This window comes from Lepidochelys kempii, chromosome 8 (genome assembly GCF_965140265.1).
Source record: "Lepidochelys kempii isolate rLepKem1 chromosome 8, rLepKem1.hap2, whole genome shotgun sequence".
Lineage (NCBI taxonomy): Eukaryota > Metazoa > Chordata > Testudines > Cheloniidae > Lepidochelys > Lepidochelys kempii.
The window spans coordinates 72,016,868-72,042,942 of NC_133263.1; the positions used below are offsets into that span (position 1 = coordinate 72,016,868).

Genomic DNA, 26,075 nt, shown 5'->3' on the forward strand with positions numbered 1-26,075 from the left:
TTATGACAGGAGTACTTGTGGCACCTTAGAGACTAACAAATTTATTTGAGCATAAGCTTTCATGAGCTACAGCTCACTTCATCAGATGAATGCAGTGGAAAATACAGTGGGGAGATTTATATACACAGAGAACATGAAACAATGCGTGTTACCATACACACTGTAACAAGAATGATCAGGTAAGGTGAGCTATTACCAGCAGGAGAGCGGGGGGAGGGGGTGACGGGACCTTTTGTAGTGATAATCAAGTTGGGCCATTTCCAGCAGTTGACAAGAACGTGTAAGGAACGGGGGGAGGGGGGTCAATAAACATGGGGAAATAGTTTTACTTTGTGTAATGACCCATCCACTCCCAGTTTTTATTCAAGCCTAAGTTAATTGTATCCAGTTTGCAAAGTAATTCCAATTCAGTAGCCTCTCATTGGAGTCTGTTTTTGAAGTTTTTTTGTTGAAGAATTGCCACTTTTAGGTCTCAGAGTAACAGCCGTGTTAGTCTGTATTCGCAAAAAGAAAAGGAGTACTTGTGGCACCTTAGAGATTAACCAATTTATTTGAGCATAAGCTTTCGTGAGCTACAGCTCACTTCATCGGATGCATACTGTGGAAAATACAGAAGATGTTTTTATACACACGAATCTTGAAAAAATGGGTGTTAATCACTACAAGAGGTTTTCTCTCCCCCCACCCCACTCTCCTGCTGGTAATAGCTTATGTACAGTGATCACTCTCCTTACAATGTGTATGATAATCAAGGTGGGCCATTTCCAGCACAAATCCAGGTCCCCCCCCCCAAACAAACCCACTCTCCTGTTGGTAATAGCAGGAGAGTGGGGTGGGGGGAGAGAAAACCTCTTGTAGTGATTAACACCCATTTTTTCAAGATTCGTGTGTATAAAAACATCTCCTGTATTTTCCACTGAATGCATCCGATGAAGTGAGCTGTAGCTCACGAAAGCTCATGTTCAAATAAATTGGTGAGTCTCTAAGGTGCCACAAGTACTCCTTCTCTTTTTGTGAATACAGACTAACACGGCTAATCTTTTTTACAACCTTTCATGTTACAAATAATGGAAGAGTTCTTTCTGTTTTTAGACTAATGGCAAGAGGTTATCTAGCTAATTTATCTTCTTCCCATAAAGTGCAGGTCCATTCAGTCAGAATAATCTATAACTGGTATAATATCAGCCAAGTTTAGGCCTGGAGTCCCTGTTTGCAAATGTAATTGGCACCCTCAAAATGAGCTACAGGCACAAACATCAATAGCTGCATCTTTTACTACTCATGTAATCCACAGCTGGGGATGAAACTAGCCAGAACTTCAGGTGTAAAAAGGAAAATGTAAATAAAGCTTGAGAAAGGTAAGTAATTTTTCTGAAAATTTACCCCATATTTTTTTTTACTTTGTTAAATTCAATTGTTTTCCCCTCTTAAATCATTTTTAATATTTTAAAAAATATTTGTCTGGAGATGTAAATCAGGTATAACTCCACTAAATACAATTATGTTAGTTCTTTGATGTAAAATTAGTATAAGATCAGAATTGTTCCCCTGGTTTTTGTTGGTGTGAGGGAGGGAGGACAAGAGAGAGCAAGTGAACAAACCAACCCACAACAGCTAACAGCATGGTGGTTAGGGTAGTCACCTGGAATCTGGGAGACCCAGATTCAAGTCCTTGCTCTGCCTGATTCATACCCACATCCCTGGCCTATAGGAATTGACTCTCAGTCTCTTCTGTTGGAGCGTTTCCACTTTGTATAAATAAATAAATGCTCACTGAGCGAGAGAGAGACCCACACCCTATAGGCAGTGGTTAGGGGCAGTTACCTGGGCTTGGGACACAGGTTCAATACTTGGTCTGAATTAGGCAGAGCAAGTACTTGAAACTGGATCTCCCTTATCCCAGGTGACTATCCAAACCACCAGTCTATTTTGGGAGGGGTGCTGCTTTCTTCCCCTCCCCCCATCCAGAAATTCCCTCCTGGACCTGAGAAACCTTTCCCAACAAGAGTTTCATTGAAACTGGTATTTTTCCATAGAAGTTTTTGTTTCACTGAATCTGCATTTCTGACTAAAAAACATTTAGTTGAAAAATTCCCCACCAACAGTGCTGGAGAGAACAATAGATGTTTCTAGGAGTTTGAACAACAGATGAAAATGTGAGACTGGCAACCAAAGCACTATCTTTTTCAGAGCATCTTTGATTTCCAGCCCTTGGATATACATGAGTTTTTCTGTAATTGTGATTCAATGCAGTTATGGCTTTTTCAACTATTCTAAGCAAACTGCCTTGTAATTCAGTTAAACTTGTAGCATATCAATCTGGTAGTGAATCTGTGTTGTCATTTGAGCATGCCCTCAGCAATAGAAAAATGTACCACCTGAAGTAGTAGATCTCAAACTCACTTTTTGACTTTAAGTTATAGAGCCCTGAGGTGGAATCATCACTGCACATAAGAGGGCATAGACAGTTGGCAAAAGGAAGCTGTGTGAGAACATGAGTTTTTACATACTTGTCAGGAACTGTATACCTCAGCTATTCAAATGCAAAATCTAACACTCAAGGGGAGTAGCATGTAGGTTTGTGACATTCACTGGAAGATACAGATACATAAACTGAGTGGATTATATTCCTTCACATAGGTAGCATTTTTTATTTGTGAGACATATTATCATAATAATTTTATTTATAAAGCCAAGGAACTCAGGGTGCTGTAGAGCAATATATAATAAATAGATTACAAAAACAAAATCTAGATTAAAAACAACACTAATAAAATCACCCTCCTAAAACTTCAAAAGAGGAAATCAGATGCGGGTAAGAGGGGGGAGAGAGAGGGAGAAAAGTACAAAACATGTGGTCATACTAAAAACACTATTATAACAATATTATTGATTTGCTTATTAGGCCACACAAAACATATTTGCTAATAGAAATTTAAACTGTTTATGTTACTTGCCTGTTTACAAGCCACATCTGTGAGAAACCAGAACACAACGGATATGACTTTGCCTTATAGCTGAGAAAAGTAGCTGCCGCGATTTCTGATACATCTGAAGGATACTGGTTCTCTGCTGCATTGGCATGATATCCATGCCACTTGCTACAACATGCCTTAATCCACTGCGATTTTCTTTAATTAATTCATTTATAGAATATTCCTCATTCTGCAGCATTGTAAATTACTTGACGGAAGTAAAAGGAAAGTATTGATCTACATGCAGTGTAAAGTGAAGAGGGTGAAACATGGTAATCTTTGAGACTGTACTGCAACAGTATATTACAGTGTGAGGTAAGATAAAAAATAATACTGCGTCTGAATGAAATGGCAGAAGAAATTCAAAGAGGCAGAATATAATTACCCATTATGGAATTTGGCTAGGACCAGACCTATCACCATGGCTAGCTGTTAGGAGTACTGCCTCCCAACATACTCCTTGCAACTTCCCCAGGCTGAACTTCCAGCACTGAGTAGGGTTTTGAAAGAAATTCTCAGTACTTTACTTCTCTTCTCCTGCCAGCGGTAGCTGCGGTGAGGCAGCTAACTCTCTGCCTCCTCCCTTAGTCTGAGCACAGATGCAGAGAAGATGGAGCCAGGCAGGCATAGGAGACGTTGCTGGGGAGCTTACTGGAGTCAGAGCCTTGAGAGGACATGAGGGCAGGAAGAACTAGGACACAGGTATGGAAGGAATGGTGGTGGTTAGACGGAGCTGGAGCAAAGGTAACTATAGGGACTGTGTCATGCTTAGGCAGAGGGATAGTGTAATTGGGTCTGGAAGCAGGATATTAAGGGATTCCTGGTGGCAGGAAGAAAGGGGATGGAGGTAGAGAAGAACGAGTGAGTGAGTGAGACTCAATGAGTTAGACTGGTTTGAGACACAGAGAGAAACCCTAGAGATGGTTAAGAGTAGAGAAAGGTGAAAGAAGGAAAGAGACCCCAATGGGTGAGAGAGACCAGAAAAGCCAAAGACCAAAGGATGGGACCCCAGGATTGCGAAGAGGGTAATCACAGGTGAGGAGGGAAGAAGTTCAAGGGAGACAAAGAGAAGAGGGGCCACAGTGGAATAAAGGAGAGATTGTAAGAAAGGTGGAGGAGATACTCTGTGAAAGAAGGAGGATGGGGAGCTCAGATGAGTTGATAACAGAGACTGCAGGAAGTGGGGAGAGAGCCAAGGGGATACAGAAGGGAGGGGAAAGTTCCTAGATCTCAAGAGGGACACAGAGATGAAATTGAGAAGTGGAGAGAGGAAGAATAAAAAAGTGATCAGGCAGGGAGTACCGGAGCCAGTAGAGAGAAAGGAGAAAAGAAGTGGTATGGGTGGAGGGAGAGATTTAGGGTCTATTTCTGTATGGCTCATGTAGGCATATTCACTTTCATAGTCTCCCAAGGCCAGCTCTCAGCTCTGAGGAGGGCTTCCCTCCCCCTCTCCCCCTCATCCTTGCATTGTTTATCTCCTGGCAGCAGAGAAATTCAGCCTGCTGCTGCCTCTTCTTTTTGCAGCCAGCAGCAAATTCCTGTTTGTCTCTGCTTCTGCTGCTTGCCTCCCTCCACCTCTTTGCCCTCTGACCACCTTGTCTCGGCTAAGCGAGAAGGGAGAACAAAGGGGCACACTCCTCCTCTTCCCCACCATGACTGGATCCTCCGGCCTGTGTGAGACAGGAGGAGGTAGACGCACACCTACGAGGGAAGGGGGGACTGAATGGATAAAGGGTAATAGTGTGCGGGAGAGCTAGAGGTTTTTGGAAGCGTAGAAGGGCTGTGGAGTTCTGGGTGCGGGAAGAGAAGTGAGTGCTGTTCAGAGAGTTCTGTTTTTGAAGAAAGCAGAAACAGTCTTGCCAACTTTCATGATTTGATGTTTTTCTTTAACCCTCACCTCCTGGAGTCATGTTATTTCATGAGTGTTTCATATACCACATGCTTGGTAATAACATGAGGACTCATGTTTCTAAAACTAAACTTTATTAACAGAGCTATTTACAGAGATGCTGCAACTGAAGCTGGTATTCCAGCCTTGTACACTTCCTGGTGTTCCTCCAAACTCTTCCCTGTTTCAACTTGTACTGCTCCCTTCACATTCCATCAAACTTGCTACAATGAGAATCTCAGATTATTTTTTTTTAAATGAGAGATCTTTCTATCACTCATGGCTGCAGAGGAAATCTTGGAATGTATCCCGAGTCTATTCTAAAAATTTAAATAACAGAACCACACTTGGACACTGCAAAAACGTAACATGGAACCTTTCATTTAATAACCTTGAAATAGTTGGGACCTCAGTTATGTTTTGTCCAAAAGATAAAGTGGCACCTCCACAATCAAGGGGTCCTAATATTGCTAGATATGTATATTGGTTCTGTATTAGCTCATAGGGAAGAGTGCTAAACACCCAGCACCATTTTTTGCAAATGTATAGCTTCCCCCTCACTGAGGCTAAGCTTGTGAAACCTGGCAGGATGACCATTCAAGGTGGTAAGGCTGTGGACATAACCTCTTGATGACAGTAATCAGAATTGAATAGAAATTTTAGCTCAGGATTTAAAATGCAATTGACTTGAAAACATTGAGAGGGTTTAATGCCTGTTTTCCCCGACCCAATAATTCCCAATTTCCCTGTAGAAAGGGCTTGTTTACGTGAACATTTAATTTGGGGTGTGTATCTTGTTTGCACTAGACTGCTGTGGTCTAACTCTTTGAGTGCACCCTGCTGATGTGCATTAACAGTTTGTTTCAAAGATGACTAGATCAGAGTGCTCTAATGAAGTCTTAACACGCTGGAGCAGGTTGTGCATGAACCGTTATCCCACGGCAGACTATTGCCAGTTAGAGTCAGACCCCAGCTTTCCATTATCTAATTGTTTGTGGAGTCAAGCCCTGAACTTCGCTCCCTATTATACCCACACTCCATCTCAGTCCCATCCTTATTTCATTACAGGCTCCAAAGTAATCTTTTGCCATAAGCAAAAGCAGCGGAGCTTCGCCATGAATTGGGCTTGGGAGTTGTAGCAGTAGATCCGTGTCTTCTCCCTTTTCAAGGTTTCAGCAGTGTATCCTGCTATCTCTATATTTAGGCCTCTGTGTGTATGGATGTGTGGGAAAGGATTGCAACAGCAGATCCTCTTCTCCCTCCACAGGTACCGGATTACGATCACCCCAGTTGCTACTGGAGAAACAGTAAGAGAGGAGGAAGACAGCTGACCTCCAAAAGTCACAAGAGAGCTCTTAAAAGCCAAAGGATAAAACTGCAGAGGGAAGACATGAGTTAGGAAGCCCCATGGTGGCCTGTTTCTCTTAGGGAAGAGGGCAGTGAAGCTCTCTCTCCTCTCTAAGAGTGTCCCTTTGAAAGAGGTATCTCATATTTTTAACCATGTTACTCATCTCCTGTTCAAAGTTCAGGGAACTCATTCAGAAAGTGGCCCCAGACACTCAGAGTTCTTAGGAAGAATGCTGACATATAAAGTTGTCATGATTAGGCTTCAAAGTGAACGTTTTTTTGAGATGAATGAATAGCTTACACTTCTCTTAAAGCTAGTGGACCAGATCCTGAGCTGGTGCAAATTCAGAATAGCTACATTGATCAATGTGAAGGTACACACAAATACCTGACTCTTGTAAATAAGAAATTGAAAGTCCAAGTTTTTGTATGTGTATTATGTTGGAATGTATGTATGTATTTGTATGTGTATTATGTTGGAATAATACTGTCATTTACACAATTATATGATGTGGTGTTCCGGAAGGTGCGCTCTCTGGAGCCCATGCCAAAGATGTTACAGTAAGTCCCTCTGACCACTACCCCATGCCGCTCTTCCATGTGGGCACTAATGATAGGGCCAGGTATGCCTCTGAGCAGATTACCATTGCAGAGTTCTAGGAGCAAGGGTGAAGGGATTGGGAGTGCAAGTTGTGTTCTTGTCTATTGTACCGGTTGAGGATAAGGACCCTCATACATCCTGGAGATGAATGCATGGTTGTGCAGATGGTGTTGCCAGGAGGGCTTAGGTTTCCTCAACCATGGGATGTTGTTCCTGGAGGAAGGTCTCCTGGGAAGCGATAAGAAGGGGAAGAGCATCTTCATGCACTGAGTTGCCAGTGAGGAGAGCTTTAAACTAGGTTAAATGGGGGCAGGTGACCAAAACCCACAGGAAAGCATAAAACGTGTTCCCTTAACTGAGGGTTAGATGTTGTAGGGGACATGGAAAATTACTAAGGATTATAGAAGCAACAAGAGGGGGAAATGTGCTCAACATCTTAGATGTCTATACACAAATGCAAGGAGTATAGGGAATAAACAGGAAGAACTGGAAGTATTAGTCTGTAAGCTAAATTATGATTTAATTGGTATCTCAGAGACTTGGTGGGATAAGTTTACGCCTAAAATGTTGGTATTGAAGGGTATAGCTTGTTTAGGAAGGACAGACAGGATAAAAAGGGAGAGGGTGTTGCATTATACATCAACAAGACATATACTTGTTCTGAGAGACCAGAAGGAGGTAGGAGGCAAACCAGTTGAAAGTTTCTGAGTAAAGATAAAAGTGGTATAAAGTACAGATGATATCATGGAAGGGATCTACTATCAACCACCAAATCAAGATGAGAAGGTGGATGAGGCATTTCTAGAACAAATAACAGAAATGTCCGAAATACAAGACCTGGTGGTAATGGGGGACTTTAATTACCCCGATATCTGTTGGGAAAGTAATACAGCAAAACACAAAATTTCTAATAAGTTCTTGGAATCTATTGGAGACAACTTTCTCTTTCAGAAATTGGAGGAAGTAACCAGAGGGACAGCCATTTTAGACTTGATTCTGGCCACCAGGGAGGAATTGGTTGTGAATGTGAAGGTGGAAGGTGATTTTGGTGAAAGTGATCATGAACTGATAGATTTAATGATTCTAAGGAAAGAAACATGTGAGAGCAGGAGAATAAGGATGATGGACTTTAAAAAAGCAGACTTAACAAACTCAGAACTGGTAAATAAAGTCTCATGGGAAGAAAATCTCAGGGAAACAATAATTCAGGAAGGCTGGCAGTTTCCCAAGCAGATCATATTAAAGGCACAATTACAAACTGTCCCCGTGTGAAGGAAAGATAGGAAGAATATGGCTCCATCACCTGACAATCAAAAAGGAAACCTACAAAAAAGTGGAAGGACTAGTTGGACTAATTGCTAAGGAGGAGTACAAAAGAATAGCACAAACATGTAGAGAGAAAATAAGAAATGCTAAGACACAAAATGAGCTATACGCAGCAAGGGACATAAAAGGCAATAAGAAGAGGTTCTTTAAAGACATTAGGAGCAAGAGAAACACAAAGGAAAGCATAGGTCTTCTACTTAGCAGGGGAGGAGAGCTAATAACTAATGACATCAAGAAAGCTGAGGTGTTTAATGCCTATTTTGCTTCACTAAAAAGGTTAATAGTGACCAGATACTCATCACAATTAATGTTAACAAAATGAAGAAGGAACACAAGCCAAAATAGGGATAGAACAGATTAAAGAATATTTGGATAAGTAAGAGGTATTCAAGTAGGCAGGGCCTGGTGAAATTCATTCTAGGGAATTTAAGGAAGTAGCTGAAGGAATCTCAGAACCATTAGCAATTATACTGGAGAACTTATGGAGGATGGGTGAAATCCCAGAGGACTGGAGAAGGGCAAACATAGTACCTGTCTGTAAAAAGAGGAACAAATGAAAACCTAGGAACTATAGACCAGTCAGCCTAATGTTGATACCTGGAAAGATACTGGAACAAATTATTAAACAAGCTGGGGGTCTGGGGAGTAACCCCTGTGACAGCCCCCTACATGACCCCTCCCTGTGTAACACCTTCCCGCCCCCCCCCCAGCCCAGGACCCTCACACTCTTGCCATCCCATCCCTTCCCAACTTACCTGGGGCAGGCCAGGGAGAGATTTCTCTGGCCTGGCTGAAGCTGCTCCTGCAGGCCGGGCGGTGCGGCTGTAGCCTGCCAGCCACGGAGCTGCAGTTGCTTCGGAGACTGGGGAGAGAGCGGCGTGGCCATAAGAGGAGAGACTTTGGCCCCACCTCTTCCCTTCTGGCACTGCTGGCTGTGCTGCCTCTCCTTGCCCACTCTGTTGGGGCACGGGGGCTGTGTCCCACCTCTCCCCCTCTCTGTACCCGTTCATAAGCTGACCCCCTTCTCTGATGCTTCCCTTTTTTTCTAAAAAAAAAATCGGCTTATGAACAAGTATATACAGTAATTATTTTTTTTGGCAGGGTTACTGGATTAGTGGATGGAGGGAAGCAGTGCTCATGATATATCTTGATTTTAGTAAAGCTTTTGACAGTGCCACATGACATCTCATTGGCAAACTAAGGCAATATGGTCTAGATGAATTTACTGTGGGTAGGTGCACAGCTAGTTGAAAGACCTTACTCAAATAGTAGTTATCAATGGTTTGCTAACAAACTGAGAATGCATAACCAGTTGGGTCCCACAGGGATCAGTCCTGGGTCTGGTATTATTCAATATTTTCATTAATGACTAGGATAATGGGATAGAGAATATGCTTATAAAATTTGCAGATGACACCAAGTTGGGAGGAGTTGCAAGGATTTTGGAGGACAGAATTAGAGTTCAAAAGATCCTTGATTAATTGGAGAATTGATCAGAATTGAATAAGATGAAGTTCAAAGTGCTAAGTACTTCACTTAGGAAGGAAAAATCAAATACACAACTACAAAATAGGGAATAACTAGCTAGGCGGTAGTACTACTGAAAAGGATCTTGGGGTTATAGGGATCACAGATTGAATATGAGCCAGCAATGTGATGCAGTGGTGAAAAGGGGTAATTTTATTCTGGGTATATTAACAGGAGTGTTGTATGTAAGAAACTGAAGATAATTGTCTTGTTCTACATAGCACTGGTGAGGTCTCAGCTGGCGTATTGTGTCCAATCCTGGACACCACACTTTAGGAAAAATGTGCACAAATTTGAGAGACTCCGGATGAGAGCAACAAAAATTATAAAAGGTTTAGAAAACCTGCCTATAAGGTAATGTTAAAAACTGGGCACGTTTAGTCTTGAGAAATGAAGACTAAAGGGGCACCTGATCAGTCTTCGCAAATGTCAAGGGCTGTTATAAATAGGACTGTGATTGATTGATCTCCATACTGAAGGTAGGACAAGGAGTTATGGATTTAATCTTGCAAGAGAAATTTAGGTTAGATATTAGGAAAAACTTTCTAACTATAAGGGCAGTTATTCTCTGGAATAGGCTTCCAAGGGAAGTAGTTGAATCCCCATCCTCAAAGGTTTTTAAGAACAGGTTGGATGAACATCTGTTGGGGTAGTCTAGGTTTACTCGATCCTAGCTCAGCTCAGGGGGCTGGACTTGATGTCTTCTCAATGTCCCTTCTAGTCCTACATTTCTATGACCCTATAACACTAAAAAAGTTACACAACAGAGCATTCTCTTGTGTAAATACTTTGCAAAAATGGTTAATTGGTATAGATGTTTTATACCTAGCTTTATTCATATAGGACAATTAGTTTACCTGTGCATACTTCAAAAGTGAGAATGCAAATGCAATCTTATCTAAGGTGGGATTAATGATTGGGGTTTTTGAGTACATTTATGTTTCAAATGTGTAATTTTCTCTATATATGATCTTTTGTCTCATTTACTGTGGTTTCAACACAATACATTGTCTTCTCTCTGAGTTGGTTGCTTCACTTCCTTTTGGACTGCAACTTTCCAAATGACTATTTTCATGTCTGCTGCCTTGCCCAGTGGCGGATTGAGAGTTAGTGGGACCCTGTGCGCAGCTTCATTTTCGCCCCCCTCCCCCCAGGACCCAGCCAAGAAAAAGAACATTCTCTCTTATCCCCCCTCCCATTTTCATACTTTTTTCTTCTTCCTCCTCCTATATTATAAGTAATGGGAAGTAAATGAAAATAAAGTGAGGTACCTTGATTGGGGAAGGGGGTTGGGGTGCAGAAGGGTTAGGGGGTTGGGCTCTGGGAGGGAGTTTGGGTGCAGACTCTAGGAGGAAGTGTGGGTGTGGGGTGTGGGCTTTGGGCTGGGGCACGGGGTTGGGGTATGGGAGGGGGTGAGGGGTGTGGGCTCTGGGCTGGGGCAGAGGGTTGGGGTGTGGGAGGGGGTTAGGGGGGCGGCACTTACCTTGTGCAGCGTGGCTCCCAAACCAACTGGCACACCCCCCCCCGGCAGCGGCTTCTAGGTGGGGAGGGCCAGGGGGTCTCTGCCCGCCAGTGCCCACAGGCACCACTCCTGCAGCTCCCATTGGCCACACTTCCCAGTCAATGGGAGCTACAGAGTTGGCACTCCGGGTGGGGGCAGCATGCGGAGACACGCCCTCTCCCCCAGGGGCCACAGGGACATGCCACCGCTTCCGTTAGTGGCGCGGTGTGGAGGGAGTGAGCCACCTTCCCTCCGCCAGGGGAGCGCAGAGATGTGCCAGCAGCTGGCTGCTTCCAGGAGTGGCGTGGGGCCTGAGCCATGCGCCGCCGGCCAGGACTTAGGGGCAGGTTGTCAGATGAAATTTGTCCTGAATTTTGGGGGGCCCCCTGTTGTTGGGGGCCCCGTGCCACCACATGGTTTGTTTCCTGGTAAATCCGCTCCTGGCCTTGCCCCGTCTTACGAAACATTTTAAATATAGGTTACCATGGGTAAAACTCAGTCTAGAGTGGAACGCCACTTAAGGTCTCAAAATAGGGTTTTAGTCGTGCTTAAGCAGTGCATAGGTCTTGAGCTGGCTCTCAGAATAGTGAATAGCCTCTCTCTTTTAAAATGATACAATATCATAGAACTTTTATGTCTTTCTCAATGAGTTAATTGTCATTCCAAAGACAGATGTGGGGAGAAAGTATTTAACATGTACTGATAACTGGAAGAGTTGGTTGTATTTCATTGTTATGAAGATGTAAGTATGTTAATTTACATGTGTGATTTAGATATGCCTAAATATAAATATGCATATGGGTTTAAATTTTTGTTTTCTCTAGGATAGATATTACCACTAATAAATAAATCAAGGTAATTTTGCTTTATTTTAAAATGTGAATGTATTGTTATACGTTTAAATGCATTAGTTGTGACAAGTGGATTGGAGATTTTTTATTTATTGATTCTGTTGTTTATAGTGCATTTTAAACCAAGTACATAATAACAGAGTACTTTTGAAAAGTAAAAGGGGCTTTCACAAAGTAAAGGGGAATTTCAAAAAGGGCAAGGTAAAACAAAAGTGTAATCTTGGCCATTAATTTATAAGGGAAAATATATGTAGTATTGAGGTTTACAGCAAATGTTGGCATATTCCCCTAAGTACAGTACTGTCTCTGATTTTTCACAGTATCAGTCACTTAAAGCAATTTAGGTAATGATATTCTGGCATGCATTTCTACGATTCTATTTATGCCATTTGCCTAGCTCATTGGAATGCAGTACCTTTGCTGTTTGGTACATTAAATGCACTCTATAATATCTATTATGGCATGGTCAAAGGATAATTTATTGTCAAATAGAAAAATAGGTCAACACTAATGTCACTTGATGATCAACCCCCCAAGTTTAATAAAACATCTCACCAGCATACATTCCATGCAGTGGCTGATATTTTATTAGGACTACAGTACCTGACTATAGCAGTAGTGTAATTACTGAGCTGTCAGTGTGATAAGTGGGATTAATGGCAGCCTCATGCACTTTAGTCTGCAGAGCACTCAGAGAACTGGAGGATGGTATTATTATCAGAGAGAGCCTACTGGCGTATTCATGGCACCCCCCTTCCCCCCGCCCCCCAAAAAAAGCTATAATTCAGGTTTGCTTTGCCCTGCCTCATTAACCCCTGATGTTTTCAACAGCTGTTATTTGTGAACCATCTCAATAATAATAAAAACAGAAATTATTTGGTAAAGATAATAAACACAACCATTAATCTATACATTGGCTATCCTATTATGGGACCTTTCTATTCATTTTTAATATAAATATACTTTGTTTTAACGGTAGTCCACGCAAACCTGCCTAAAGAGCTATTGCATTTTAAAAACTGTCTTGAGGTAGGGCAATGGTGGAGAAAAGACATAACAGAATGGCTGCTTTTTTCTTACCTGTGATTCTGAAGTCTGTTCTCTCTGTTCTCACTTCTCTGTCTACACAGCCAAAACTGTCAGACAAGCCCTCATCATGTCACATCTCGATTACTACAACCTCTTCTTTTCTTGCCTTGTATACTGCAACCTTGCTCCCATCAAGTCTGCTTAGAGTACTAAGATCACTTGTTCTTCCGTGCTTCCTCAAATGCATGGAAAAAACCCTCTGTGATAAAATCCGAACAACTGTTACCGTAAGGTGACCAGATGTCCAGATTTTAGAGGGACAGACCCAATTTTTGGGTCTTTTTCTTATATAGGCTCCTACTACCTCCCACCCCGTCATGATTTTTCACATTTGCTGTCTGGTCACCCTATGTTACCATATCCTTCTCCAAATTCCCAGTTAATTCTTCTCTGAAATGATGTCCACAAAATACTGACTGCTAATTATGGTGAGGTAGGTGACAAGCTGTGACTATTTCCTTTTCTTACTCACTTACTTTATGACCAATTGGAACAAACCAATGAACGAACAAACAAAAAACCCCATAAACACCTACAATACATTAACTAACAAATCTCTACCAATTATTCATTATATGCATTTGCTTATATGTTTTATCCCTGCCCTGGACTCTGCAACTCATTGTGTTTTTAGACTGTAAACCCCTTAGGACTAGGATGATCTCTTGCTATGTTTGCACAGCACCAGCATAATGGGACCCTAATCCTTGAGGCTGTACTATAATGGTAATATTTATTACTAAATAATAATGGGAGATTTGGGAATGCTGTATGAGTAGCCATGTTAGACCTGAAAAAAATTATTTTTTGCTATTTTCTATAAGTTGACATAGACATCTTTTATAACTATGCTGAAAAGTATCCAGAATAATTAAATGAATTCTCAGATTATGAGTAGTGTGGCATTTGGTCTATGATATTTCACTAAAGTGTAAAGCCAAAAAAAACAACCCCTTAGAAAAATATTTTAACAGGGTATCATTTTAACTCTTTAGCTGATGCTTGCTTTTTTTAAAATCATACATCAACTAGATTATTCTTTAGGGTCCAATCCTGTAAAAGGACTTGAGGAGGTGAATTTAGACCTGTATGCCCACATGGATGCTTTTGCAAGAATGAGTCGTTAATCACTGCTACTTAAGATTGTGTATTTTATTATATAATATAATTTGTCATGGGGGGAAAAAAGGTTCCCATTCTGCCCTCAGATATTTTTTCAAAACTCCAGTCAACTTCAGTGCAAGTTGCCATAGGAGTGCTGGTTTGTACTCCTGAAGACAGAGATTGTAAACCCACAGTTTAGAAGTAAAAATTCATCCTTTTATCTGGTTTCAGAGTAACAGCCGTGTTAGTCTGTATTCGCAAAAAGAAAAGGAGTACTTATGGCACCTTGGAGACTAACCAATTCTAACTCATTAAAGTAATTGTATTGCACAAAATAAGAGACACAATATTTAGCAGCCATTCTTCTTCCTTGGGACTGAAACATGGTGAACCATATAAATCATTAATTATTTTTATCGTCTTTCCTATAAAAGTATCATAAAACTGTACATATCTGATTATTCAGTTTTCAAAATTATACTCTCAGTTACATCTATAGAACTTCATTAATGAATTTCATCTGTTTTACAGTTGGGAAAACTAAGGCACACAGACCTTGCCTAAGATCACAGAAGAATTTGTTATAGAGCCAGGTCTAGAAAAAAATATATTTTCAGATTGTGAGGATATATTAGCTGTTTGTGAAGCAGATACTACAGTGATGAATACCACTATGATGAAATTAATAATTCTCTTCAGAGCAGGGTTTGAATGGTATTTAGTAAATAAGGCCTGTGTCCATGCAATGAGGAATACAAATAAAGAGAAAAATCAAATAGCTACTCATTCAGTGAGCACTATCCATCCTGTGTACTGAACAAGGCCGGGTCCAATGGAAGAAATAGTATGATTATATAATAAGACTGTGAATGGCACAAGGGCTCCCAAATACTGTTCAATGGATAATAGAAATTGTGGCATTTCCTATCTTTTGAGTGCTTAACTTTTCAGCCTTAACATTCTTTTAACATATTTGTGTATGTAATATAGTAATAGATTGCACATTCAGAATAGTGGATTGTATGGATCTGCTTGTTATTGAAGAAGGATGCTCTTCTGGCTAAAACACCCAACTAAAGAGATCAGAGTTCTCTTTTTGGCTCATCGCAGCCATCTTGTATGGCTTAGACTATTTGTTTAACATATCTGTGCTTGAACATCCCCACCTTTAAAATGTGGATGATAAAACTTACCTCACTATATTGTTGTGAGAGTTAATTCAATAATGTTTACAAAGCACTTTGAAATACTTATATGAAAGTCTCTATTGAAATGTAAAGTATTATTTTTTTTAGACTTATCAACTTATCCATGTGTACATGAAAAAACTTATGCTATTGGCAGTATTTGTACTGTATGTCTCCTTAACTCATTTAATTTTTTCCCTAGGTGCTTAAAGTGTGCAGATGCCCCCTGTCAGAAGAGCTGCCCAACTAATCTAGACATCAAGTCATTTATCACAAGTATTGCAAACAAGGTAAAAGCAGGCTCACAGTAGTAAATGAAACGCAAGAACAGCAGTTGCTTGCTTTCTCTTTGTGTGATTGAATTACAATCCTTATCTTTGTAGACTCTAATAAAATAATGTTGAGAACAGGAATGATCAAATTTAACAGATTTTTCTTAATTTTTAATTATTCTTACTGATATTGTTCTTCGGTGATATTGCAAATGCAAAGACTGTACGGTAAATCTGTTTCTTCAGCAGATTTATTTTTCTTTCAGATATTTGTTTTGGATGGATTTAATCAATTAATAGTATTAACAAAACGAAACACTTCAGTGTAACGAATTCACTGTATTGTTACCTGACTGAGCCCTTATAGTTACAAGACATTTTTCTTTCCATTAGAGAATAAATATTTTCAGGAAATTATTATAATTTTCTTAATAAAATTTGCTTTGGGCTGACACTTGGCATGCAGGTGCTCATCTCAGGGATGAATGTTTTTCATTACTGTGGTTCAAGTAAATAAGCGTTATCATTTTTTATTCACAAAACCCAATAATATTAATGAATTATTACAACAATAAATAGAATCAACTTTAATAAGGTGGAGTGTTTCCAGATGCTATCCTGTTAATGGAGAAAAAAGATACTTTCTGTTGCCTTCAGATGTGTAAGTACCTTTTTACAATCAAAAATACAAACGTTGAACCTGACTGCACAGCTAACATGAAAATATATGTCTGCATTAATCAGGTTATGAGGGACATTCTAATTCTGAAAAGATATTAGTTACCACTTACCTTTTAAAAACGCATTTAAGTCTTTTGGTGATGCTTGATTTGCTGTTACTCCATCCAAACTTGGTGACTACTGGGAGGGCTTGAGGCTGTTTTGGGTGAGAGGTTTATAGAAGCAGCTGGCCTCATCTCCTGCTACCTGTCTCAGACACACATCCTGCTGGTGCTGGAGTCCACATAGCTAAAATGAGAGAAAAGTGGGTTTCATTTACACATTGAGGGTAAGCCACACTTTGGGTGAGTTCACTTGTTTTTATTACATTATATGAGCTGAAACCCTCACAGTATATTCTATATATTGACAATCAACATTGGGACAAAAGGAGTTATTAAACATATGTCGTTTATAACATAATTACATATTTACATGGTTAACAATTATTGTGGAATTGTGTCCGGCATCTACATATAGACTGCTCTGTTATATAATCTGTTATGCCAATGCAGCATTTATTTTTTTGAATGCCAGGCATCTGTTTCCACTGGTACTGTACTACTTTGAGGCATATCACTTCTTAATGCATCCTTGAAATACAGTGAAACAAAGAAGCCCTGAACAGAGAAGATTCAAAGCAGTAATGAATCTGCTGGTTTCCCTTCCCACTACATTATTGTACCCTAAAACCTAAAGCAAATTCAATATGGAAGCATTGTAGCACGGTGGTTTCTCCCCTTCAAGGGCAATGTCTCTTTTAAGAATTGGTGTTCAGGAAGAATTAGCAGAACCTAACTGGGAATGGGGACCAGGTGTGAGTCAGAGACCTGCTCTGAGCTCAGTCAAAGGGGGAGCTATGAGAGACATACAGGGAGGAGCTGTGGATATCTGGGGCTTGTGGAAGTCTTTCTGAAGTGAAGCACAGCTTCAGGAAGGAGGGCTTGGTTGTCCTGTTCCAAGGGGAAGCTGGAGGCTGAGAGAAGCCTGCTAGGATTACAGTAAAGCCCAAGGAAGGAGGACTCTGGTAACTCTGTCCCAAGGGAGATGATGTTTAAACCCAGGATTGGGACTAGGAAAGACCTGAGAGAAAAGACTCTCCAGAGAGAGTACATAGGTACATAAGAAGAGGTGCAGGGAGGGAAAGTGAGTGAATAAGGGTTTGAGTTACAGGGCAGATAGCCCAGTTGTTTAGGGTTCCAATGGCAGGGAACCCAGAGTAAAGGGTGCAGGTGGGTTCCCCCTATGCTATTACCCTGAGAGAATGTACAGAGACCCCTGCTGTTAAGAGGAGGAAGAAGTGATTGACGAGAACCCTGAAGGGCTGGAAGATGAAAAGTTGAAGGCTGTTGTGTGCAGCATGGGCCTGAGGTTAGAGGGAGAGCTGTTTTTCTTTGGACTTTCATTATCATGGTCACCTCAGCAACTGAACTATGCTGAAGTTCCAGAGAACCATCACCGATGAGGGGAAACTGAGGCATGGTGACTGCAGTGCCACAAGGACGGGATATGTTCTGGGATTGCATCCTGCTACAGGCATGTTGAGATAATATTAAGGGTCTGATATTAATGGTGTTGGGTAAAATCCTGACCCAGCTGAAATCAGCGGGAAGACTCCTATTGACTTAAATAGGGCCAGGATTACACCGGTTGTGTACGGGCTATATAGATCCGGTACTTTCCTTAACACTTAGTTCTGTGTGATTGTTTTATGTCACATCTCCCAGAGCTGTCATGGAACGTGTAGGCACTCAGTCAGTCTGTGGTTTGGCCCAGTGTGAGTAACTTGACCAGTTGCAACTTTATCAGGAAGTTCTGCTTTAGAAAAAGAATGGCATAGCGCAGCCATTCTCTAAGGGTATGTCTACACTACGAAGTTAGGTCGAATTTATAGAAGTCAGTTTTTTAGAAATCATTTTTATATATTCGAGTGTGTGTGTCCCCACAGAAAATGCTCTAAGTGCATTAAGTGCATTAACTCGGCGGAGTGCTTCCACAGTACCGAGGCAAGCGTCGACTTCCGGAGTGCTGCACTGTGGGTAGCTATCCCACAGTTCCCGCAGTCTCCGGAAATGAGATTCAAAAGTTCGCGGTTCTTTTCCTGTCTACCTAGCCAGTGCATCTGAGTTGAGAGTGCTATTCAGAGCGGTCACAATGGAGCACTCTGGGATAGCTCCCGGAGGCCAATACCGTTGAATTGTGTCCACAGTACCCCAAATTCGACCCAGCAAGGCTGATTTAAGTGCTAATCCACTTGTCAGGGGTGGAGTAAGGAAATCGATTCTAAGAGCCCTTTAAGTCGAAAAAAAGGGCTTCATTGTGTGGACGGGTGCAGGTTTACATCGATTTAACTCTGCTAAATTCAACCTAAAGTCCTAGTGTAGACCAGGGCTTAAGAACTTCAGTGTTCTTTAGGGGAAAATCTAAAACCTCAAATTACTCCGCAATTACTAACATGCAGTCATAGCCTGTCTTGCCTGGCTCTTAGGGACCCTCCATGCCCATAACTACAGTCTTCTTTCAGAAGCAGTAACTTTTACAGAGAAGGGCTCAACAATATTTTTTGCCTGACGCTGGTGCCTGAAAAATGTGACAAGACTGACAGTATTGTTGAACACAGCACAATGATGGCTTAAAAAAAAATCAAGTGATTATGCTTTCCTCATTGTGCTGGCCAAAATGTTAGGACAAAGATATATAGTCATTTACTGCGTCTGTAAAATCAGCTCTGCACCTCAGTGTTCTCAATTCCCAGAATGAAGTTACATACAGCCTTATGTTACACTCTCTTACCCTAGCCCATGTAGAGGAAATCTAAAGTTGCCCAGCTGTGTGAGTATCTCAGTGTTACAGGTGTACTGTAAATTAAAATTAACATTAGTAGTTTAAAAAAAAAGCCCCCAAAATGAAACAAACTGATATGCTCAGGAACCAGTCTAGGTGATGGTGCCATGCAGAAGAGACCAGAGAGATTCTCCCTTCTCCATCCTGCTCCCAAGTCACCACCAGTGCCTATACCTCCCCCCGCCCCCCCCCCCCCTTCATGCTCCTACCAGCTTCCTAGGGACACAATACTCTACAATCTCTACTCCTCAAGAACCTTTAGATGCAAATCTCCCTGATTCCTATCATTTTCTAGCCCCTACTACTTTACTAACAGGCCCCAGTTTAGATCAGGATCCCAATATGCGAGGAACTGTACAAACACACAGAGAGACATTGTCCCTGCCTCAAAGAGTTTACAGCTTAAGTAGATAAGAGAGGCAAAGGGTGGGAGATAAACAGAGTCACACAAAGGTGAAATGACTTGCTCAAGATCATACAGAAGGACAGAGGTAGAGCTGAGATTAGAATCCATCTCTCCACCCTTCTAGTCCTAGGCCATTTCCTCTAGGTCAGGGGTCGGCAGCCTTCGGTTAGGGTCAGGGTAATCTGCTGGCGGGCCACCAGACAGTTTGTTTACGTTGACTATCCGCAGGCACAGCCTTCTGCAGGTCCCAGTGGCTGTGGTTCACTGTTCCCAGTCAATGGGAGCTATGGGAAGTGGTACAGGCTGCAGGGATGTGCTGGCCACCACTTCCCACAGCTCCCGTTGGGCGGGAATGGCAAACCATGGCCACTGCAAGCTGCATGTGGTCACGCCTGGAGATGATCAACGTAAACAAAACGTCTCATGGCCTGCTGTGGATTACCCTGACGGGCCACATGCCGAAAGTTGCCAACCCCTGCTGTAAGTCACTCTGCCTTCTATGTAGATTTGTGGATGATTACAAGTATGTATATGACATTTTTAGGACTGATCAAAAAGTAGAAAAGGTAGTTTTAGTGAATACATTTGAAATTTGTTTTCATTTTGAAAAATTTGAAATAGACTAAATTTTTGATTCCTCAAATTGTTTTGCAGAATTTTCAATTGGTTTTTTTCTTTGATTAAAATCATCACTGAAAGTGCCATCAAAACTTTTTTGTTGACTGAAAAAAATTAATATGATAAGATTTTAAAGAAACTCCCATTTTGACAAACGTGAATTGATAATATCATGTGTTTTGTTAAAAAATAATTTTCTAAAGAGACCATTTTTGATGAAAAATATTTTACTTTGAAATATCTTCTGTCATTTGCATCTTGTAAATAAACTACTGTTAATAATTTTAATCTGATTACCTATGAAGACTCTTGTTGGTGTCTAGACAGAATATTTTCTTGACCAGTGAAAGGTTGAAACTTGGAAGATTCAAGTGTTTAGTAAGAAATCCAGAAAATCTGGATGCTTAGCTGGACCTGTTGAGGTCCCCCTTCTTCTCAATCTACTCCTGTCCTTACCATATTCCTCTCTCACCCTTCAACAAGCTCCTGTTCTCCCACAGTGGGTTCCTTCACTATCTCACCTTTCTAAGGCCCTCAAGCACATCTAGCCCAGCAACTTCCTCGCCCTCACTAATGGACAGTCTTCCTCCCTCACCTGCGGGAAGCTCCAGAGCAGATTATATATGCAGACAATACTGTAGCTAAGAGAATTTCCAGACTGGCTTAAATCTCAAAATGGTGATGTGCAGGGAGAAGGAAGTTTTCATGGATTCGAAGGCCAGAGGGGAATGTTGTAATCATCTAGTTTGACATCCTCTGTAACACAGGCTATAGAACTTCCCCAAAATAATTCCTAGAGCACATATTTTAGAAAAAACATCCAACCTCAATTTAAAAATGGTTAGTGATGGAGAAGCCACCATGACTCTTGGTAAATTGTTCCAGTGATTGATTACCCTCCCTGATAAAAATGTATGCCTTATTTTCAGACTGAATTTGTCTAGCTTCAACTTTCAGCCACTGGATCTTATAGTACCTTTCTCTGCTGGATCGAAGTGCCCATTTTAAATATTTGTTCGCCATGTAGATACTTGTGAATTGTAATCAAGTCACCCTTTAACCATCTTTTTGTTAAATTAAAATGTAAAATACTTAAATGCCTGGTCTACACTTAAAAGTTAGATTGACCTAGTCATGTCACTCAGGGCTGTGAAAAATTTCTTGCCCTGGGTACTGTAGTTAGGCCAACCTAACCCCCAGTTTAGACGCAGCTAGGTTGATGGAAGGATTCTTTTGTTGACCTAGCTACCACCTCTCAGAGAGATGGATTAATTGCAAAGATGGGAAAACCTCTTTCATTGATACAGGCAGCATCCACACTATGGCAGCATAGCTGGAGCACAGTAGCTGCTGTAGTATAGACATGCCCTAAATCATACTATACGAACCAGTTTGCCTACCCTTCATTGTGTCCATATTCTTTCACAAAGTAGTTGGTAGTATGATATTCAGGTATTCTTTTAAACTGGTTTTATTATAAACAAAGCTGTTTAAACAGTGGCTTACTGAAAATGTATTATTTTGTCAGCTATTTAAGCCATTCTATGTAGTATGTTTTGTGTAAAAAAAAACTACTGAGCAATCATAAAAGGTCAGGGATTCTTGTTCTCTAAAGCCTGAGGCTTTTTAGATATTTACAGGCCATGTACAACGTAGGCCATTCCAAGGTGCTCTGCAAGTAGACCTCAACTCGGGGCGGGGGGGGGGGTGTTCTTTCTGGGTTGAGAGGGTAATTGAATTGCTAGGCTCAATGAGCCTTGGGCCTCTTTGAGAAAAGGATGTCACTTGTGCTGTATTGTGTCAGGCTTCTGTGATTCAGTAGAGTTTATACCAAAACTTACATTCTTCATACAAACTGGATTACAGCTCTACTTTCCAAAGGTACAATCTATTCTATTGTATCTTCCCAGTCAGCATTACTCAGTAGCCTTCCTACAGACTGTTGTTTGCAGTTGAATCTCTCAATAGGTGAGATGCAACTTTAGATTCACCATACTGTGAATATTAGTTTATTTTTTTAAACTTTATTTTATTTTTTTTAAAAAGATGACAGACAAGTATTCTTTCTAAACTGCTTTTTGGAGACCATTTATATTTAACTATGATGTTTAAAATGTAGTTGTTGAATTTTAAAAAAAATCATGCTAAAGATTAAGGGTGTCATGTTTTATTGATCTTGTCATTTAAAATTAAATCTGCAAAGATACAAGTACTTACAAGCTATAGGAGAAGGATTTTTTTCTTCTTGTGTCTTACCTATTTGTAAGAGTGGTGTTAGGATTTTAGACCCAGCCAGCAGGCTTGTGCCCTGAGCCTCTGCCCCATCGCCCCATCCCAGTTTGTTGAGGCAGGGAAGACGGCATGGCAGAATGAAGCTCCCACGGGGTAGGATCCATTAAAGGACCTTATAGCTGTTGTGGATCTTATTGCTGCCCGGAAGCAACTTTAGGCATTGTTGGGGCCTCAGGAATCAGGGAGTCACAATCAACTCCCTGATGTTCCCCAACCCTGCTTTCCATCCTGTCCCACAATTGCGTAGTCTACCTGCCTGTGCAGTGAGACAGTCTCAGTGTGTCTCATTGTCTGGCACCTTCAGTATCTACTGGTTGTTCTGACAAGACTGTGTTGGTGCTATAGATTCCTGTGAATGGTATTAGCCATAGGAATCAGTGGATACTGACTGTGACAGGATGCTATCAATTGATCCCTTTGTAAACCAGCACCCTGGCAAGTGAGAACCCAGTAAAAGGACACTGGGTGTAGTTAGAGTAGGAGGGATTTAGGTAGTTTGTATTTTGGGAAGGTACAAGGGATTACTTGTACCTGTAGGGAGCCTGACGTACTAATGAGGTAATTAGCTTACCAGCTAGGTAGCTCTTAGAAGAAAGCAAGCAGTATAAAAGTCTGAGCCAGGGAGCAGGAATGGGCTCCACATAACTGCTGCTATGTTAAGATGTACCTGGAGTACCGGGACTGAAGCCAAACTGCCCTGAATCAACAAGGGGCATCATTTCCCAACAGTCTTTGCATGTAGAAGTAAGTCTTCCCTTAGCAAAGATGCTTATCAACTCCCATTATTTTTAGCAAAACTGAAGACTGGCTTCCCTCAGGAAAGATGTATTTTTTGGATAAGAGGCTGGACATGAAACTATGAAGAGGTAGGGGAATGTGGTGAGCATGAGGGAGCTTGACAAAGTGCTGGAGGAGCCAGAGAGGGTGCAAAGGGAAGTAGTGTGCAAGCGAGAGGTTCAGAGAAATGCATGGGGTAAGAAGAGACTAAAGGGCCTGGGGGGAATGTAGATTGCATAGGAGAGACGGAGAGATTGGGTAATATGGCGTGTAGGGAGGAAGACTGAGGGTTATGGGGAATGTGTATTGCTGGGGGGTGCGGGTTAAAAGAGAAGGGAAATGTTAGAGATAGGATCTTATAAATGAAAAGGAGTACTTGTGGCACCTTAGAGACTAACCAATTTATTTGAGCATAAGCTTTCATGAGCTACAGCTCACTTCTGTAGCTCACGAAAGCTTATGCTCAAGTAAATTGGTTAGTCTCTATGGTGCCACAAGTACTCCTTTTCTTTTTGCGAATACAGACTAACACAGCTGCTACTCTGAAACCTGATCTTATAAATACAAAGTGAGGGAAAATAAGGGTGCAGATGTAATAAGGGAAATGGGAGACAGGAAACAGTGAGGGAACAGGGGGAGAGAATGTCAATGGGAGAGAGGCTATGTGAGGTTGGAAGGGAGGTGGAGAAGAGAAAGAAACAGGATTGTGATAAGTGAGAGGAATGGAGAGAATAGAATAATTCCTCCCCCACTCCAGAGGGTCATTTGCATCCCATTGAGAATGTCTTATAAAATCATGACTCAGAATTCAGATGTAAAATAGTATAATTGTGATACTGTTAATACAATTAGTAGATTGTAAAAGAGGCTTAAGCGGCTGTAAAATTGGTAAGAACTGCAAATATGCATTACAGTTTTTAAGAAAAATTCATGGGGCTCCATGTTTTTGAAAGTACAGTTTTACTCAGTTTTTTTTCTTAATCTCTACATATTTCAAGTCACTAAGTACAAAAAACATTTAAAAGAAAAATAGTAATGGTGTTAAATTGATGTACTTGAAACAGTGACTTTTCTTGAGAAGTCTATTTGTAGTTGGTGTAATGGAATGGCTGACAGCTGGTTTCAGTTGCCGTAGTATAATTATGTGGAATAGACTTGTTGCAATGACACTGTGTCAATTAAGGAATCTCTCACATTCTAAACTACAAAGAACAAAATGACAGTACAAGATATTCCTTTTCCTCTTTTTCATAAAAAGATAGTGACACTGTGTGAAATTACAGTCCTGTTATGATGACATAAGTCAAATGATGTGAAAGTTTTCTGGATTGATTAAATATCAGCAGCATTGTAATATAGAATATATGTGATATTTGATAACTCACTCTTCTGTTTTGTTCATTCTACTTTGAAATAATGGGGGGGGGTGAGTTTATTCCAATTTGAACTGATGTGCATAGATATAAATATGTTGGGTTGTTGATACCTATCTTCTTTATCAGTATATGTTTTTCAATTGTTGTTCCTTATGTCATTTTAAACAACAATATTTGACCCAACACATTTTGATTTTTGTAAAAACTTAAGAAAACATAGATAACAGTGGACAGGAGGTGAAAGTAATTTTCTTGGAAATTTTGTTTTGTAATTGTGTCCATTTTTAAACATTTAACTAAGAGACAAAAAAAGAAGTGAACACTGTTTTATTCCCTCCCCTCCCTTCCCCCTCCTACCTTTCTGCTTTCACTCCACCCCATCTCCACATCCTGGCTAAGCCAGTGCTTTCATTCTTTCTATACAGAACACAATACTGCAGTCACTTTGTTGTATCTGAGAAAACTACAATATCAGAAAGTCATGATCTATGTGAAATTTATATGAAATGTGCTTAAATTAGATGAATGAATAGATGCTGTAAGAATTTCCTGATATTAAATGTAATTTCTTTTCATCTTACTGTATTGATCCTACATGTTTTAATAGGTTTTCTCAAGTAAAAAAAAGTCTCATTTGCATGCAAATTATGTAATACTTCCAAGTGATACATGTGGATATCCTCCTCTGCCTGCTTTCCACTGATTATTGATGTCTGTGTAAGGCTCGTTTCTGTTCTCTCTCTTACCAAGGTGTATTTATTGGCATTTTGATGAAGGAAACCAAAAAGCATCCTATCCAGTTAGATTAATTTATTTCTGTGGAAGTGCCTAGGAAAATATATTTTATGCATCAAGGCATGAGGAGGCATTTATTCCATTTAAATAAAACAATCACCAAAGCATTCTAGTTCTCGACCTGCTTCCTCCCTGATGTCTACAGGAATTAGCCAACTGAGTCATCTGCTTATTTATTTGTATGTATTTAAAAATATCCCAAACTATTTTACTTCTAAATTATTTTTGTTTTAGGTTGTGTAGTAGCCTTTGCTGAGTCATCCTCCCTCCAACGGCACTGTCTAGCTACTCCCTGCTGCATCATGTCTGATATTAGTTCATAAACTCCGGGTAGGGGTCAGATCACTTTTCCTCTTTTGTGAGGGATCTAGCACATCCTTGGGCTCTGTAAAATAATTGTTATGGTTGTATTATATGAATATGATCAAGACTCCCATTAATTTAATTGAGAATTGGAATAAGTGCTAAATAAGTGTTTGTAATTATATAATGCCAGTATTTTCAATATTAGAGGTACTTTCCTTATATAAGAAGTATCAGAAAAGACTGAAGATACTGAGGTAACTGTGTCAATTAAAA

General features: G+C 40.7%; 1 protein-coding gene across 4 annotated transcripts in view; it reads left to right on the top strand.

Annotated features, from left to right (window-relative positions):
• The window catches only part of DPYD (dihydropyrimidine dehydrogenase), a 543,036-nt gene that overhangs the window by 154,631 nt on the left and 362,330 nt on the right, over positions 1-26,075 (top strand). For all 4 annotated transcript variants that reach the window (XM_073356963.1, XM_073356964.1, XM_073356962.1 and 1 more), the window contains exon 4: positions 15,599-15,686. In XM_073356963.1, the coding sequence (XP_073213064.1) occupies positions 15,599-15,686 (88 nt within the window). The remainder of the gene's footprint in view (positions 1-15,598; positions 15,687-26,075) is intronic.